General features: G+C 36.0%; 1 protein-coding gene across 4 annotated transcripts in view; it reads right to left on the minus strand.

The window, feature by feature from the left end:
- Positions 1–5052, minus strand: part of cntnap2a (contactin associated protein 2a) — a 743992-nt gene extending 738940 nt beyond the window's left edge. For 3 of the 4 annotated variants that reach the window (XR_015524505.2, XR_015524506.1, XM_087308738.1), the window contains exon 1: positions 4654–5052. Coding sequence is in view for 2 of the 4 variants with exons in the window: in XM_087308738.1 (XP_087164864.1) it covers positions 4654–4741 (88 nt within the window). In the remaining 2 variants the exon portion in view is untranslated. 4 annotated transcript variants of the gene reach the window in all.
- Positions 5053–15548: the final 10496 nt, after the last annotated feature.

Here is a 15548-nt window from a genome sequence, read left to right on the forward strand (position 1 = left end):
CGTGTTTCCTCCGGGTGGTCCGGTTTTCCCCATAAGTCCAAAGACGTGCTATAGGTGAATTGGGTATTTTCTCATATTTTTATTGAAACTGTCTTACTTTATATTTCAAATGTGCAACTTTTTATTATAAAAACGTGCTATTTTTGCATCTTAAAACAGAATTATCTGTTATCACAAGATTGCTACTTTACTCATAATTCTCACTGTGCCATGCCCAGCATATATAACTACACCCCTCACAAATATTTTAAATTAATACATTATACATTAGATTAATCAGTACTGAAGCTAAATCTGTAGCTTAACTAACAAAATAACTTATGATAGCAGTCCAAAAACTAGTACACGCACGTTATATGTTATAGAAAAATGTTATATATAAATTTTAAAAAAGAGGAAAAATCAAGAGAAGCAAAACAAACAAAAAAAGTAAAAATTTTGTTGAAATTTTGTAGGTTGCATTTTTTTTTTTGCAATATTTTGCTTGAATTTAATTGTATTATCTTTTAATTTCAAAAGATTTTCTGTGACTAAAATATTATCTTATGAAATATATCTGTTAAATAAATCTGTTTTGTTTAAATGCACCAAAATACATTGCCTATATTCACTGAAAAATTGATAAAAATATTCATTTTCAAAATGGGGTGTACTCAATTATGCTGAGCACTGTATATTTAATAATTGTAGTTATTAGCCATATTTTACACAAATTTTATTGCAATTGTATCACTGAATTGTGATTATGCCTCTGATACTGTATGTCTGACTGTTCTTTGTTGTGATTTTATAATATTAGTCCTCTAAAATACAGCTTCATTTCTCAGAACTGCATCTTCTTCCCTAGTGTTTCCTTTTCTTTTTGCTTTTCTAATTAACTTTATATTTCATATATGAGACTAAATGCATCTTCCTTTATTAACAACCACCAAATAATACCTAACAGTTTACAATACATTACAGCAACTTATCTTATTTAGACCCTTCAGAAAACTATAGATCTAAATCCTCATATCCTCTACGATCATTCTTTTGTAACACGTACTGACCACTATCAAAAGGTCTTGATCACTACAAAAATTGCACATGCTTAATGTCAAAAGGAAACAAACAATTTCTGAGAGAACATTTTAAAAGGTCAGCTTGACTTGGCCTTGTGTACCATCGTATCTTGATTACTACAAGACAGCCCGCTTTGCTGAAGAGCGGCTCCCCTTCAAGTCAATTAAAAATCTGTCATACAAAACTAAAAATGCAACTCAGTAAGAAGACTGTAGAATCTGCGCACCTCCGCCAAAGACAAATGTTCTTATTTCAGCTTGGCACGGCATTCAAGTTGTTGTTTAAGGTCCCTTAATACCCAATTTACTTACAGAAGTTAAGTGAATTAATCTTTTAGTGACTGCTTTGCACAGATGCCTTTTAAGTAGAGAAAAGCAGTTGTATAGGAATGAAACTAAACAAATAAAAATAAATAAATGCAAAAGGCAGCTCGTGCACCTTACAGAGTAGACTTAAACTGACTTGCTGCATCTACATGTTTTGTAAGGACAAGCAAATTGAACTCAGGTGACCAAGCGTTACATCCTGAGGCAGCAGTCTTTGTTTTCCCATAGGATGTGCAACTAAAGAACTCAACCAGACGAGTGGGTTTAATTTCTGTGTTTTCCTTGCATTGTACTGCACAGTAATAGTCGAAGTCTTAATTGCTGTGCTTTTTTGCAAGTGCTTTGTTTCTATCTGTCAAACAAAAAACTCATTTAGTTGATTATGGGTAACTTCTTTTGTTTTAAGCAAGCTATGCTTTTACAAGTGCTGACTGGAGTGCTGAATTAAAATACATCAAGTGGAATCAAATACACAACGAAGAGCCTATAGAATAGCCATATGTCTTGTCTAATTGCCATCTCGAAATGATTCTTATATGAAGTCTCAGCCTCCGAGAAAAGCCTCGCTGAGCAACATCCAAACTGACATGTTCACATTCCGCTAAAATAACATAGCTCCTGATCAGGTCATCGAGCTGCCACTTTGACTTTCTAAGGCTGCTACAGAAAAGGCGCAAAATGTGACAGCAAGCCGCGCTTATAACGTAGATGACACGATTAAAGAAATTGCACTAATGCCATCCGTTTTCTGCACTAATTACAAATGCGACACTTAAGTGAATAAGAAAAAAGTCTAAATTTCAGTTCTCAGCAGCAGCCTCCATATAAGCCAAATCAATCCAGTTACCTTTTCTTTTTAATCAGACCCGCGAGAGCTCGTAGGGAGATGGATGTTTATATCAAATGCTCCGATAGTCTTGGCTAACAAAGAGATTCCAAAACCTCTGCAGCTCAATTAACATTTGCAAACTTTATCTCAAACCTCCATCCATCTGTCAGCGGGAGAATCAACTATCTAAGCATCTCCGCTTCTCTCCCACATGTAGCCACAGAGCTGGAAAGATTAATTAAAAAAAATGTCTGTTGGTTGGTTAACAATGTTGTTGATTAATCATAGTTTTGGCATGCTTTTTTATTTGGAGTGAGTCTTGGCTGCTGCTTATTTCGGTCTATTAAACGAGTGACTATTCCAGGATCTTAATCTTATTATTCCTGACTACCTGTAGTCCGTCTGGCGATAAACCTTTTCTCTTACTTGCAAGTATGCGGGCGAGTGCAATAAATCAATAACGTTGAAATCAGTCATTCATAATTCTCACAGTTGGAAAAATGGTTGAGTGTGAGCGGCTTTAGGTGGTGATGCAGAACAAACATGGATTTTATATTATAAGACCTACCATCCAATTATTTCTAAGAACCTATTTCTCCTTGACTCTATTGATTTTGCAGTGCTAACTCTCTGCAAGGCAATTAGCCAAGTAATTAAATTATGTAGTAATATTAAAGTGGTGGGCGCTTTAGGCTATATTAAAACCCATGCCTAATTCCACAGCATTATGTGTTTGGGGGGAAAATATTTCTACTCAAAAAAGTGTTTCTAATATATCATTATGTTCTAACACCCTCAACACAAAAATAAAAGACATAAAAATACAGAATAGTCTAATCCACCAAAGCATTAAATTAAAAGTATAAAGAAAATGACACATAAACAACACTAGTGAAACACCAAGCAGCAGCTGAATGTTTCAGAGTTGAACAGACACTGAGTTGGCAGTCAGGTAAAGTGTCACTGTTAAGGGCAGCTCAGCAGGGACGACAGCAGCTCACTTTCAGCTCTTCGTCTAAACACATGATTCATCAAACCACATTCTGAACAATAACCTGCCAATTTGTTCAGATGTGATGTGATGTGATGCATAACACTGGGTTTCAATGAACATCACTGGTGAAAAGAATGAGGACCAAAGTGAAATTGCCCATCAGGTTTATGATCTGATTTAATATATAACATCCACAAAAGATTTCTATGTGATGAAATTCCTTTTCAGCTTACTTGTAGAGGGGAGAATGGGGACTTTTGCATTTTAACACTGAGTGAGTTTTAATGAGCGCCACCAGAACATGAAAAGTAAAGGATTGTATTAAGGACCTAAGCAGGACCTGATATAAATTTGATGTGATAGAATCTACAGAATTTTTTTCCCATAGCTTACAAGTGATGAAAACTACTGTAGCTGTCCAGGTTAACTTACATTTACAAGGATGCTTCAAGATAGCCCATATTGAACATAAAATAATTATACATAACAGATTATCTTTAATGCTATTAGAGTTGTTATTCTGTTTTATTTAGATATTTTTATTTTATTTAATAATTAATAAGTAATTCTAATACCATTATAATTATGAATAAGAATATTACAATTAACGTTTAATACAGTTTAATGACAGAATAAACATTTTATTTGAAATTTTGCAAAAAAAACTATTTTATTAAAAATATACTATTTGTTAGCTAGAATAAACTATTCTTAAAAGCAATTGTTTTCTATTAGTATTAGTGTTTTAATTATTTTAAAAAGTTGTTCATGATTATGTTTAAATTTTTATTTTTTATCTGAATGAATTAACAGTAATAAAAGTAACTACAGAAATAAATAATTTTTACTATCTGATCACGCACACTACAATTATCCACAAAAAATCCATTCATAAAACTTCCTTTCTATTACTGTTACAGTAGTGGAGTACACTGTAACCGCAAGACTTGAATACCTGCTAACTTACAAAATAAAAGGATAAACAGTATATTTATAAACAGATATTAAATATGGGAATTTCATAGTAAAGTTTTACAGTAGGTAGACAGACTGATACAACACTCCTCGGCTTCCTCTGAATTTCACCGGTCTGGTTTGACAAACCAAAAAACGTCGTATTACATACAGGGCATGGAAACCAAAATGCTAATATCCCTCTCGTCCTTTGGGTTAAATATCTGAACCACCTAAATATTATATCCCTATCTCGAATGACTAATCATTCTTTGCCGCCTGTGATAAACTGCAATGTAATGTAATGACAACATGAAAAGCATGCAACTCTGCAAAAAATGCAAGTTTTTCGGAAGAATTCACACAGTAACTAACACCGGTTACATCAGCGAAGTAAAACCACCTTATTCACTAAAGCACCCCAGCGTGCCAAGATTCCTCCCGGTTCCCATCACCGCAAAAGAGTCACTGAATCAGCTGCAACTTACGGGATGATGGAGAAGCTGCCTGAGAGATGCTGATGTGGCTTAAAATCCACAGCAAGAGCTTGAGTCCGATCCCGGCGGGTGGCTGCATCTTCGAGTGCAGTGAGATGAGCGGAGACGCAGTTACTTTTCCTTTTCGCTCGCGCGCTGTCCGGAGGAGCAGCTCCACACACACTGAGCGAAGCCTCTAGATGAGCGAGACCCACACTAACCGACGCTTCTTGGCTCTGACACACAGCGTGGATATATTCAGCGGTTTTACTCCGGCTTTTCAACGACAAAAGACTACAGTGGTGCACTTTAAGGCGGGTTTTCAAGCCATGTCGAAGCGCGTGGCGCCGTGCGCTTCGGTAAATGTGACGCCTGTCTCGCGGAGGTCGCTGTCCAGGTTCTGAAGTTACTACACGCAGCGCGCGCACGTCCATATAAACACAAAACCCCTCTGTTCTCTGAGTTGGTACATTCCACGAAACAGTGGAGCAGCCCTCGCGGGACAGGGGCCATTGCTTTGAGCGCCTTCTCATGGGCAGCAGAGAATAGATAACATTTGAATGAGAGTGCCTTTTATGTTTATTACTAAAGTCATTTCGGCAGGACTGCTGATAATTAGTAAGATCTTGGCCATGGAGTTCACTCATATTGCAAAGGCTGTGGTATTAGATGCTTTAAGTAATTCTAAAAAAGTCATGCTGATATATATATATATATATATATATATATATATATATATATATATATATATATATATATATATATATATATATATAAATGTTCTTTTTGGCTTAGTCCCTTTATTAATCTGGGTTCGCCACAGCGGAATGAACCACCAACTTATCCAGCATATGCTCGACGCAGTGGATGCCCTTCCAGCTGCAACCCAACACTGGGAAACATCCATATACTCTAATTCACACTCTTACACTACAGACAATTGTAGCTTACCCAATCACCTATACCGCATGTCTTTGGACCTATGAACGCGGGGAGAACATGCAAACTCCACACAGAAATGCCAACTGACCCAGCCGAGGCTCGAGCCAGCGACCTTCTTGCTGTAGGGCGACAGGACAGCACTGCCTACTGCGTCGCCTATATATATATATATATATATATATATATATATATATATATATGCAATAAAAGTGCAATATATATGCAATATTCTGCAAATAACAGCACTCGTCCAGTCTTTTTAACCCTTCACCCTTGTATTTCTCTGCCCACATACAGCAACAGGCAGAGGACACTCCACAGTTTGACAAATATTGCTGCTGTTAAACAACATAGAACATACTGTACTTAATAAACATTTAATTGTTTTTTGTCAAGAATGTAGTTGTAGTATAATGCATATTTTAAATATTTATAATTTCTGAGAGGCTGCGTCCGAAACCGCATACTTCCATACTATATAGTATGCTAAAATCAGTATGCGAGCCGAGTAGTATGTCTGAAATCAAAAGCTGCGTCCCAAATCGCATACTTATGCACTATTCTACGCCATTTTGTAGTATAAATAGTGTAAGTAGTGTGTTCACACTGAAAACTCTTAAAATAATAAGTGCACTTTAATTACCCGGATGATGCACTCATTCAGCCGCTATAATGAAGTGTGTACTGATGGACACTTCATGCACTCAACGACCGCAGGTTTGCTTACGTAGCGGAAGGGGCGGAGCTATCGGACGCACATGTTGAATAACTTTATTTATTTTGGATGGTGAAAGCAAAATTCTCCTACGAGAGTGATTATAGTGCCTCCCGATGGTGAATGCGGTTATACTTACGGCAGGTTTTATTTGATAGTTTGGTCATTTGTTTCAATGATTTGGCAACCGTCAAACGTTATCAGGGAAACGGTTTGAATTTCCGCTTAGTAAAAAAACATTAGTGTGCCATTTGGGACAACACTACATACATGTACTATCCTGTTGAGTGTGTAAGTGCATAAGTACATAGTGCATGAGTGCATAGTGTATAGTGTGCCATTTGGGACGCAGCTATCGAATTCGAAAATCAGTAGGCGAGAAGTACCCGGATGACTTACTACTTCCGGTGAGATTCTGAAGTGCGCATCCCATGCACGCTGCGCTATAATGCCCCGTGAGAGAATTCATGAATAGAAGTGAGGCGACGCAACTGACGCAGGTAGGTCACGTGACCATGACAAAATGGCGGATGTAGTACATCCAAATTCCATTCATACTTTTCACATTTATACTGTATAGAACATACTTTTCTAATGGCTGAGTAGTACGTTTAAATTCAAATGCAGTACCTACTGAGTAGTAGACGGTTTCGGACGCAGCCAGAGACAGCGCGTTGGCAGCCATTAGCCTGTCGTTGAGCAGACAAAAGACAGTTGACGTTGTTCATCCAAAAGATGGCGACAGAGACCACATGTTAAGCCCTTGAAAGAGGAAAAACCCAGCATAATTTTAAACGTCAGCTGATCAAATCATTATAAAACTAATAAGTCACATTCTAAATCGATCTCTCTCTTTTCTATGTTGTAGTGCTGTATTTATACCATATAATTGTAGTGTAATGAGTGTTAGATGGGACTCAAGTATAAGCAATTTATGTATTTTGTGTTGGCCACTATTTGTTTAACCCTGAGTTACTTTTTGGTTGGCCATCTGTTTCTAAGGAGTCTCCTATTTTCATTCCTGCAGACTAATTTAGTATTAGTAAACAGAAAGAAAGGAGAACCTGCATGTATTTAGCGTTTTCTTTATAGCAAACACAAGAGTAATCTGGTTCATATCGTTTCTACATGTGTTTCTTCTAATCTGTGGTGAGTTTGGCATTTATAATTTTTGCGAAGCCACAGAACTTGCGCTGCTTTGGCTTTTCGGGTTAATTATTGTGATATCCCGATTGCAACAAAGAAATACTTGGAAACTCTGTAGACTGGTTGCATATCAAGTTAATAGATGTAAAGTTGGTTTTATATTCGCACATTCTGACTTTTGCTCCCTTAATAAAATATTAGAAAACTATTGTTTGCAAATTCCAAATAGTGAAATCATACTAGCAGACAACTAATATCAAACTACAACAGCGCTCATTGTCAAAGAAATCATGCTAATGTTGTTTAAAGTGTTACCTACATGCGATTTCAGACCGTATATTCAATGTCGCGTGAAAAACAACAAAGGGACTCTGTGGTTCTGTTTATCTACCAAAGCGTTTTTTCATGAGGCAAAATAATTTTTTCAGTTGTTTTCACCATATATCATAATAATAGCAGTGTGACAAGGAGTAGAGCGTCTGTTTTAATCTTTTAATGGGCACAGCAAGTTAACTGTTTAATATTACTTACATGAGTTATTACATACAATGGATAAACTTTTTGACAATTAGTGGCTAAAGGGATTATAGACTTCTAATTACTTCAATTAAAGGGGTGGTCCACTATGATATCATATTTTAAACTTTAGTTGATGTGTAATGTAGCTGTGTAAACATAAACAACATCTTTGAATGTAAAAAGTTCCAAGTTCAATGCAAAGGGAGACCTTTGTTTTTACAGAGTAACCTTAGCAAAGCCTACAATGAACGAATTTTGGGGACTACAAAAAAATACCTCCGCCCCCTGTGACATCACAAAAGTTCGTTACTGCGCATCCAAACTGAGCAGGTAAGGGCCGTGGCCAGAGGCGCTGTAATGTTATTGCAGAGATGAAGCTAAAAATGCATCTAAACACGGCTGTTTCCACAGAGCTTCGTCTGTTTCTGTATTTGGGCTTCTAAAGGACACAACACAAATACAGAAGTGCTTACAGTTCAATATTAATCATGTTCCAGAGAATTATAAAATACATAGCAAGCATGATTTGACAAAACAGCTCTCCCAGTTCAGTGCGGGATTCGGCTAAAATCTCCTCAGCAGAAGATGTCAGGTACAACCAGTAAGTGTTTTTATTTGTTAAAATTAATCATGACATGTACTTGATTGATTTAGCTACAAATTCACATTTATCAGTCAAACTGCTGTAAACACACACACACACTCCACTAGCACGTTTGTGTCTCTTATCTGTATGCGCGCGCAACTGCACTGATTGTCTTCAGGCAGCTTTTCCATGCGTTTCACATCTCAGATAATGAAGTTGCAAAAGATATGTGGATGATTCATATTACTTACACCTGCATAGTCCAGATACAAGTGACTACGGAACCCCGGAAGGGACGTAGTGGAGGAGAAAAAAAATGGGTGGGTGAAAAAAAAATAATGGGTGAAAGAAAAAAAATGGGTGGGAGGAAAATATATATTTCTAAGTTTTTTGCGTTCTCTCGCAAAGTTTTGCGTTCCCTCGCAAAGATGTTTTGCGTTATCTCGCAAAGATGTTTTGCGTTCTCTCGCAAAGATGTTTTGCGTTATCTCGCAAAGATGTTTTGCGTTCCCTCGCAAAGATGTTTTGCGTTATCTCGCAAAGATGTTTTGCTTTCCCTCGCAAAGATGTTTTGCGTTCTCTCGCAAAACTGTTTCTCCACAAACACTTCCTGTTCACTGCACTCACGTAAACCCTCCCGTTTTTGCCGAAATTCTCCCATATTTTACCATTCTACCCCACTTTCTTTACATTACTGTGCGTATGCTACCTATGAACCAGTGAATGCATGTATAAGCGCTGACTGACAGACGCGCTTCGTACAATAAACTGATCCCAGATCAGCGTCTGTACACGCCATTTACAGAGGAGCGGGTGTATGTTTAAACAGACAAATACACTGAATAATATGAAACATCTCCGTCCTGCATGTTTTATTTTAAACAGCTTATTTTCTCTTAAATGAGCACAAACAGTTTCTAAAGTAATGGACTGCTTTCATTATAGATCTGTGCATTCTTACAGAGACACCTCTGTTATCAAACTAAACAAAACATGAGATTCATTTGCTGCTCACTTGTTTGATAACAGAAGTGTCCCTTTAAATGGCGCGTACAGACGCTGATCTAGGATCAGTTTATTGTATGGAGCGCGTCTGTCAGTCAGCGCTTATACATGCATTCACTGGTTCATGTAGCATACGCACAGTAATGTAAAGAAAGTGGGGTAGAATGGTAAAATATGAGAGAATTTCGGCAAAAACGGGAGGGTTTACGTGAGTGCAGTGAACAGGAAGTGTTTGTGGAGAAACAGTTTTGCGAGAGAACGCAAAACATCTTTGCGAGGGAACGCAAAACATCTTTGCGAGATAACGCAAAACATCTTTGCGAGGGAACGCAAAACATCTTTGCGAGGGAACGCAAAACATCTTTGCGAGGGAACGCAAACCATCTTTGCGAGATAACGCAAAACATCTTTGCGAGGGAACGCAAAACTTTGCGAGAGAACGCAAAAAACTTAGAAATATATATTTTCCTCCCACCCATTTTTTTTCTTTCACCCATTATTTTTTTTTCACCCACCCATTTTTTTTCTCCCCCACTACGTCCCTTCCGGGGTTCCGTACGTGACAGACGTCATGTTACGCGTTGAGTTAAAAAAATACAGTGCTAGCAGCCAGGCAAAAAAACGTACTCATTTTTATTTTTAAACACATAACAACATTGTTTCATTTCGTTATCTTAAGAGAATTGGAAATCCATTATTATTTTATTCTACTGGCACTATTTTTTAACATAAAGAATAAAATCCTATTCTGGATATTTTACCTTCCTCTTCACTGAAACCAAGTTTATTGTGAAAAGTGATATGCAAATATAATTGAATTATGTGATAGTTGCTGTATATTAAGTAGCTTTCTTTTAATCTACCAAACAAATAGAACACTCAGGTCTTTTTTCAACTTTGGCTAAGATTTTTATACAATTAGTGATGCAGTGGCGCAGTAGTGCTGTCGCTTCACAGCAAGAAGGTCACAGGTTCGAGCCTCAGCTGTGTTAATTGGCGTTTCTGAGTGGAGTTTGCATGTTCTCCCTGTGTTCATGTGGGTTTCCTTTGGGAGCTCCGGTTTCCCCCACAGTCCAAAGACATGTGATACAGGTGAATTTGATAGGCTCAATTGTCTAGTGTATGAGTGTGTGTGAATGGGCGTGTGTGGATGTTTCCCAGAGATGGGTTGCAGCAGGAAGGGCATCTGCTGCGTAAAAACGTGCTGGATAAGTTGGCACTTCATTACCTTGTGGCGATCCCGGAATAATAAATGGAAAAGAAAATGAATGAATGAATTAATTAATTAATTTATACATCCTACTGCAAGGACAATTGGTTTTTATTTTCATCCTTAACAAAATATCTAATGCTTTTACTTTTTTGAAGTAGAGATTTATTTTTAACTTTATTTTACAACTAAGTAAACCTTACAAATAACAGTTTAATAGTATTATATTGACCTTATTCTTCAATGTAGAAGTGCGCCAGTTTTCGTAAATATTTTAGAACTTCTGATTCAGTTGCCTATGGGAGAAAAGACTAGAAATAATAAAAGGAAAAAATGGTCAAACCACTTGCACTACAAACAAGTGTATTCATGAAAATTGACAATAAAGAGTTGAGTTTATTTTCATAATGAGTTATAGGTGTGTTTAAGAATAAACCAATCAGAGTTTCATCTCCCATTCTCTTTAAGAGACAGCTGTGTCGCGCCATAAGCGCAATTGCAATTTACTGGACGTAAAGTAAGTGGAAGTGGAAAAACTGAGCATTTCACAAGCAAACAGTGAACAGTTACCATTTTTTTTTAACAGAAAACAGTTAAACGGAGCATCTACCGTGCAAGAATGAGAGATAATTGATCTACTTCCACTTTCGCTCTTGGATAGGGAAACCTTTACGCACAGACATCAATTAGCCTATAAATAATTAATTTAGTTTGTTAAGCGCAAATATTTGTTTCAAAACAATTTCTAAATTCAGTTCTAATTTCCAGCAAATGAATAAATGAACAATAATAACGAAGTGTGGTTATATCCTAAAACACATGCTGTGCCCCATATGGTCTAAAACCTGCAGCTGGGCAAATCTAAGCTCGTTTTTAATAAAACAAATATAAATATGGATATAATAAATAATACTGCTTATAATAATAACATTATACAAAAGCAAATTGTTATGAATGAACTAAAAAGCCTCCCGAGATGAAGAAGGCTAAAAAACAGTGGTTTATCATATTTATGTAGGCTAGAAAATAATATGTTTTGTAATATTTTAATCCTTTATATTTATATCCTATATATATTCTTATTATATCCTATATATAGGCCTATCCCTAATATATATATATTTTTTTCATATGTAAAGATATTTGCGTATTGCTCTACATCTTGTGTGTAGGCTATTAAGCAGTGTGTAAGCGAGGCGCAACTCTGCGCTGGAGTTTAGACCGGGTTTGTTTTGGTCTAATGAAAAATCTATTATAGTTTCTCAAAATAGCAACGCGCCAGCCGTCCACCTCAGAAAGCCTTCCTTTTTAGACCAGAACACCTATGGGCGCACATATGAGCGCAAATGCATTTGCTATTTAAAGAGCGTGGCGCAACGCCTCAAAACGACTTTTGCGCCAAGCTGAATTTAGCAACCAAGTATTGCGCCGCGCCTTGCGCTACATTGCACCGGGTGTATGATAGGGCCCATTGACTATTGACTTTTTAATATTTCGGTAGTTGTTTCTTACTGTAAATGCCACTCATTAAGAATTAAGTAAAACATTTCCTTTGTAGAATTAACTTCCTAATCTCAAAACATATTAATATTATTGGAGCTTAAATGTAACTTTTTACAACAACAAAAAGGTTAGGACAGTATGGAAAATGTAAATTAAAAAAGAAAGTAGGGATTTCTAAATGTACATTGACTTGTACTTCAATGCAAACAATACAACAAATATTATTTAATGTTTTAATGTAGAAATTAGGAAATTGGTTAAATAGTGATGCAATTTTGAAACAGTCAACAAGGGATTCATTGTAATTATGATTTTACAAAAGCAGCATCCAAGAAATGTCTAGCCCTTTAGGAGCCAAGATGGACAAATGCATGAGAAAATTATTGAAATGTTTAAAAACAATGTTCCTTAAAGAAAGATTACAAAGTCCTGGTTGTGGAGGAAGAGGATACAGGTACTTGACTGGGCTGTCTGCAGTCCTGACCTGTCTCCAATAGAGATGACTTTTAAAAATGACTTCTTTTTTTTATTTGTGTTTTTCATACTATGCCAACTTTTTATGATTTTAGTTGTACAGTATATTTGCTTTAGTTGGTGACAGATTCTATTGTTAATGTTGATTCAGTCATGATAATAACATTTTTGTTTATCGCCATGATACACATTTTATGCAACCTGACAAGCAGTTTTTATATACAGATCAGATAACTGCATCAGGATAACCTTTTAGCACTTTCTAGCAGTTAACTTCTATGTTTTTGTACATCACATAAAGTAGATTCACACCTAAAAAGATTGCTCCCTCTCTTTTTTTCTGTCTGGAACAAAAGGGGTGTGCAATCCTCACCTGTGTATGCCTGGATTTTTTTGTGTGATATTTACCCACCTGTTTGAAAAGCAAACTCTCAGCAGAGTGTGAAAGAAACACCATCTGTGCAAAGGCAGAAAAGGACAGCAGATACTTTCACTTTCCTCCAGGTTCTCGTCCATCAAAAGCAGCGCTGTTGGAAACACAACACGTCTCATCCTGTGATTTTTCCTCTATGGCTGAGCAGGTGTTTTGCGTAATAACTTCAAGATGGATATAAACATTTACTTTGCACCGCATCAACAGGCACAGTTTGCAAAGGAAAAACTCATTTTAATTCAAAAAAACAATCCACTCAAAATGAGAATAATGTCATTATTTACTCACCATAAAGTCTAACTTTTTTGCTTGTGTGGGTGACACATAATGAGACACTCTGTAAAATGTTTGAGCTGCTCTCTGTGTCTCTGTGAAAATGTAAAGTCATTCACTATGCCCTACATTACAGTAGTCCAATAATATAGTCCTCTTGAACTAGTGAATGAAAATGAGAAACCAGAAAGGATGTTGTTTTGTTCGGTTCAATCCCTCAGACAGATTTCAGATTCCTGGTCAGACTCTGTAATAGTTATTTAACGCTTAGCAAACAGTCAATGTATTTTGAGTTCTGTCATGTATACCAAAAATAATATAAAACATATACACACAAAAATACATACAATATATATACATATATATATATATATATATATATATATATATATATATATATATATATACAGGGCTTTACGTTAACTTTTTTGATCACCAGTCACTGTGGCTAGTAGATTTCCAACATTACTAGCCACTTGCCATTTTCACTAGCCACAATTTTGTTGTTTGGAAAATATATTTTATATAATCAAATGTGACTTTGATATGCTAAAATGACTTGATTTAGATGTTGTGTTGTCCACATGCCTCTTCAGTTATTTCACTGTTTGTGTGTGTTTTGTATGAGCTTGCTCACTGTGCATGAGCAAATGGAATGTGTCGCATTGCAATTGCTTTTTATTTCACATGACTTTTTAGGGCTCAGAATAAAGGTTTTACCAAATTAATCTCTAACCACATTAAAAAGAAATAATTATTTTTCAGCCACATATGTTAATGTGTCAAAACAAGCAAATATTGTCAAAACAAGCAAATATATAGCTGTATACATGTACTTTTTATTCAACAAAACTTTTTTTTATTTATTTTTTTTAATTAACATTTAAAAAGATCTGTTGTCATGCATTTAAAATATGCACAGTAATCTGTCCTGGCTAAAGGTCCCAGATCAGCAGTACTACACACAAATGGGGAGTTAATTTCATATAAAAGAAATGTTATTGTAAAGGATGATAATTAAACTATATTAACAAAAATAACTGTAAGCAAAAGAAAGCAGGTAAAAACATACCACTAGTGATAATGAAAGATGATCACGTGCCTGAGCGTAATTAAAACAAAAGCAGTACTGCTGCTGTTGCTTACAAAGTTATGTATTTTTCAATCTTGAGCTCTTAAAAGCAGCAGGACTGTAGGTACACGAGCATCGATTTTTTTATCTAGTCTTTTTCAAAGAGAACCAATCGCAAGTGAATGGAAAAAAGCGCAAGTAAACGGGAGCGCGCGCGCATCACATCACCTGTGCGCGCGAGTAATCATCCTCTCATACGGTTTTCACCTGCTTTGTCTCGCGCGAACAGTTATTGTTTCAGTAGTGCTGCTTCTCGATTCTAAGAACGCATTTGCACGCATATTGGGCCATCCTTATTGTTGAACCCTGCTTTAAGAAAACTACAATGTAAAAGTTATTTCCAACCTGCCAAAGTGGCTAGTGGGAGCGGCTGTCCAACCCGCCAAAGCTGAAGTCTACCCGCATTTGGAGGGTTGGCAGGTGTTAATGTAAAGCCCTGTATATATATATATATATATATATATATATATATATATATATATATATATATATATATATATATATATATATATATATATATATATATACATATATATATATATATATATATATATATATATATATATATATATATATATTCTTTTTTTTTTTTTTTTGGTGCCTTTCAAAGCACATATTATAAAAACACAAGCAGTAAAAACATTATACAGCATACCAGTAAATCATTAAAAGCTTTCCTTAACTAAGATGTTTTTTTCTGAGATTTCAAATTGGAAACAGTGTCCACCTATAGCAGATGTGCAAAAGCAGAGAGTTCCAAAACTTTGTCGCTGCACACCTAAAAGCCCTACCACAAAGTTAATTTATCTTAAAGTTTGGAACAGATAACAATTCAGCTGATGATGATATCAGGGAATGCAAAGCAGTGTACAAATGAAGAAAATCAGAAAAATAGTGAGGTGCAAAGTTATGAAGAGGTTTCTATGTTAAGAGGATTTTGTATTGTACACGATAGTGAAGTGATGTTGG

The sequence above is a fragment of the Danio rerio genome, chromosome 24 (genome assembly GCF_052040795.2).
Source record: "Danio rerio strain M-AB ecotype USA chromosome 24, GRCz13ab, whole genome shotgun sequence".
Classification (NCBI taxonomy): Eukaryota; Metazoa; Chordata; class Actinopteri; order Cypriniformes; family Danionidae; genus Danio; species Danio rerio.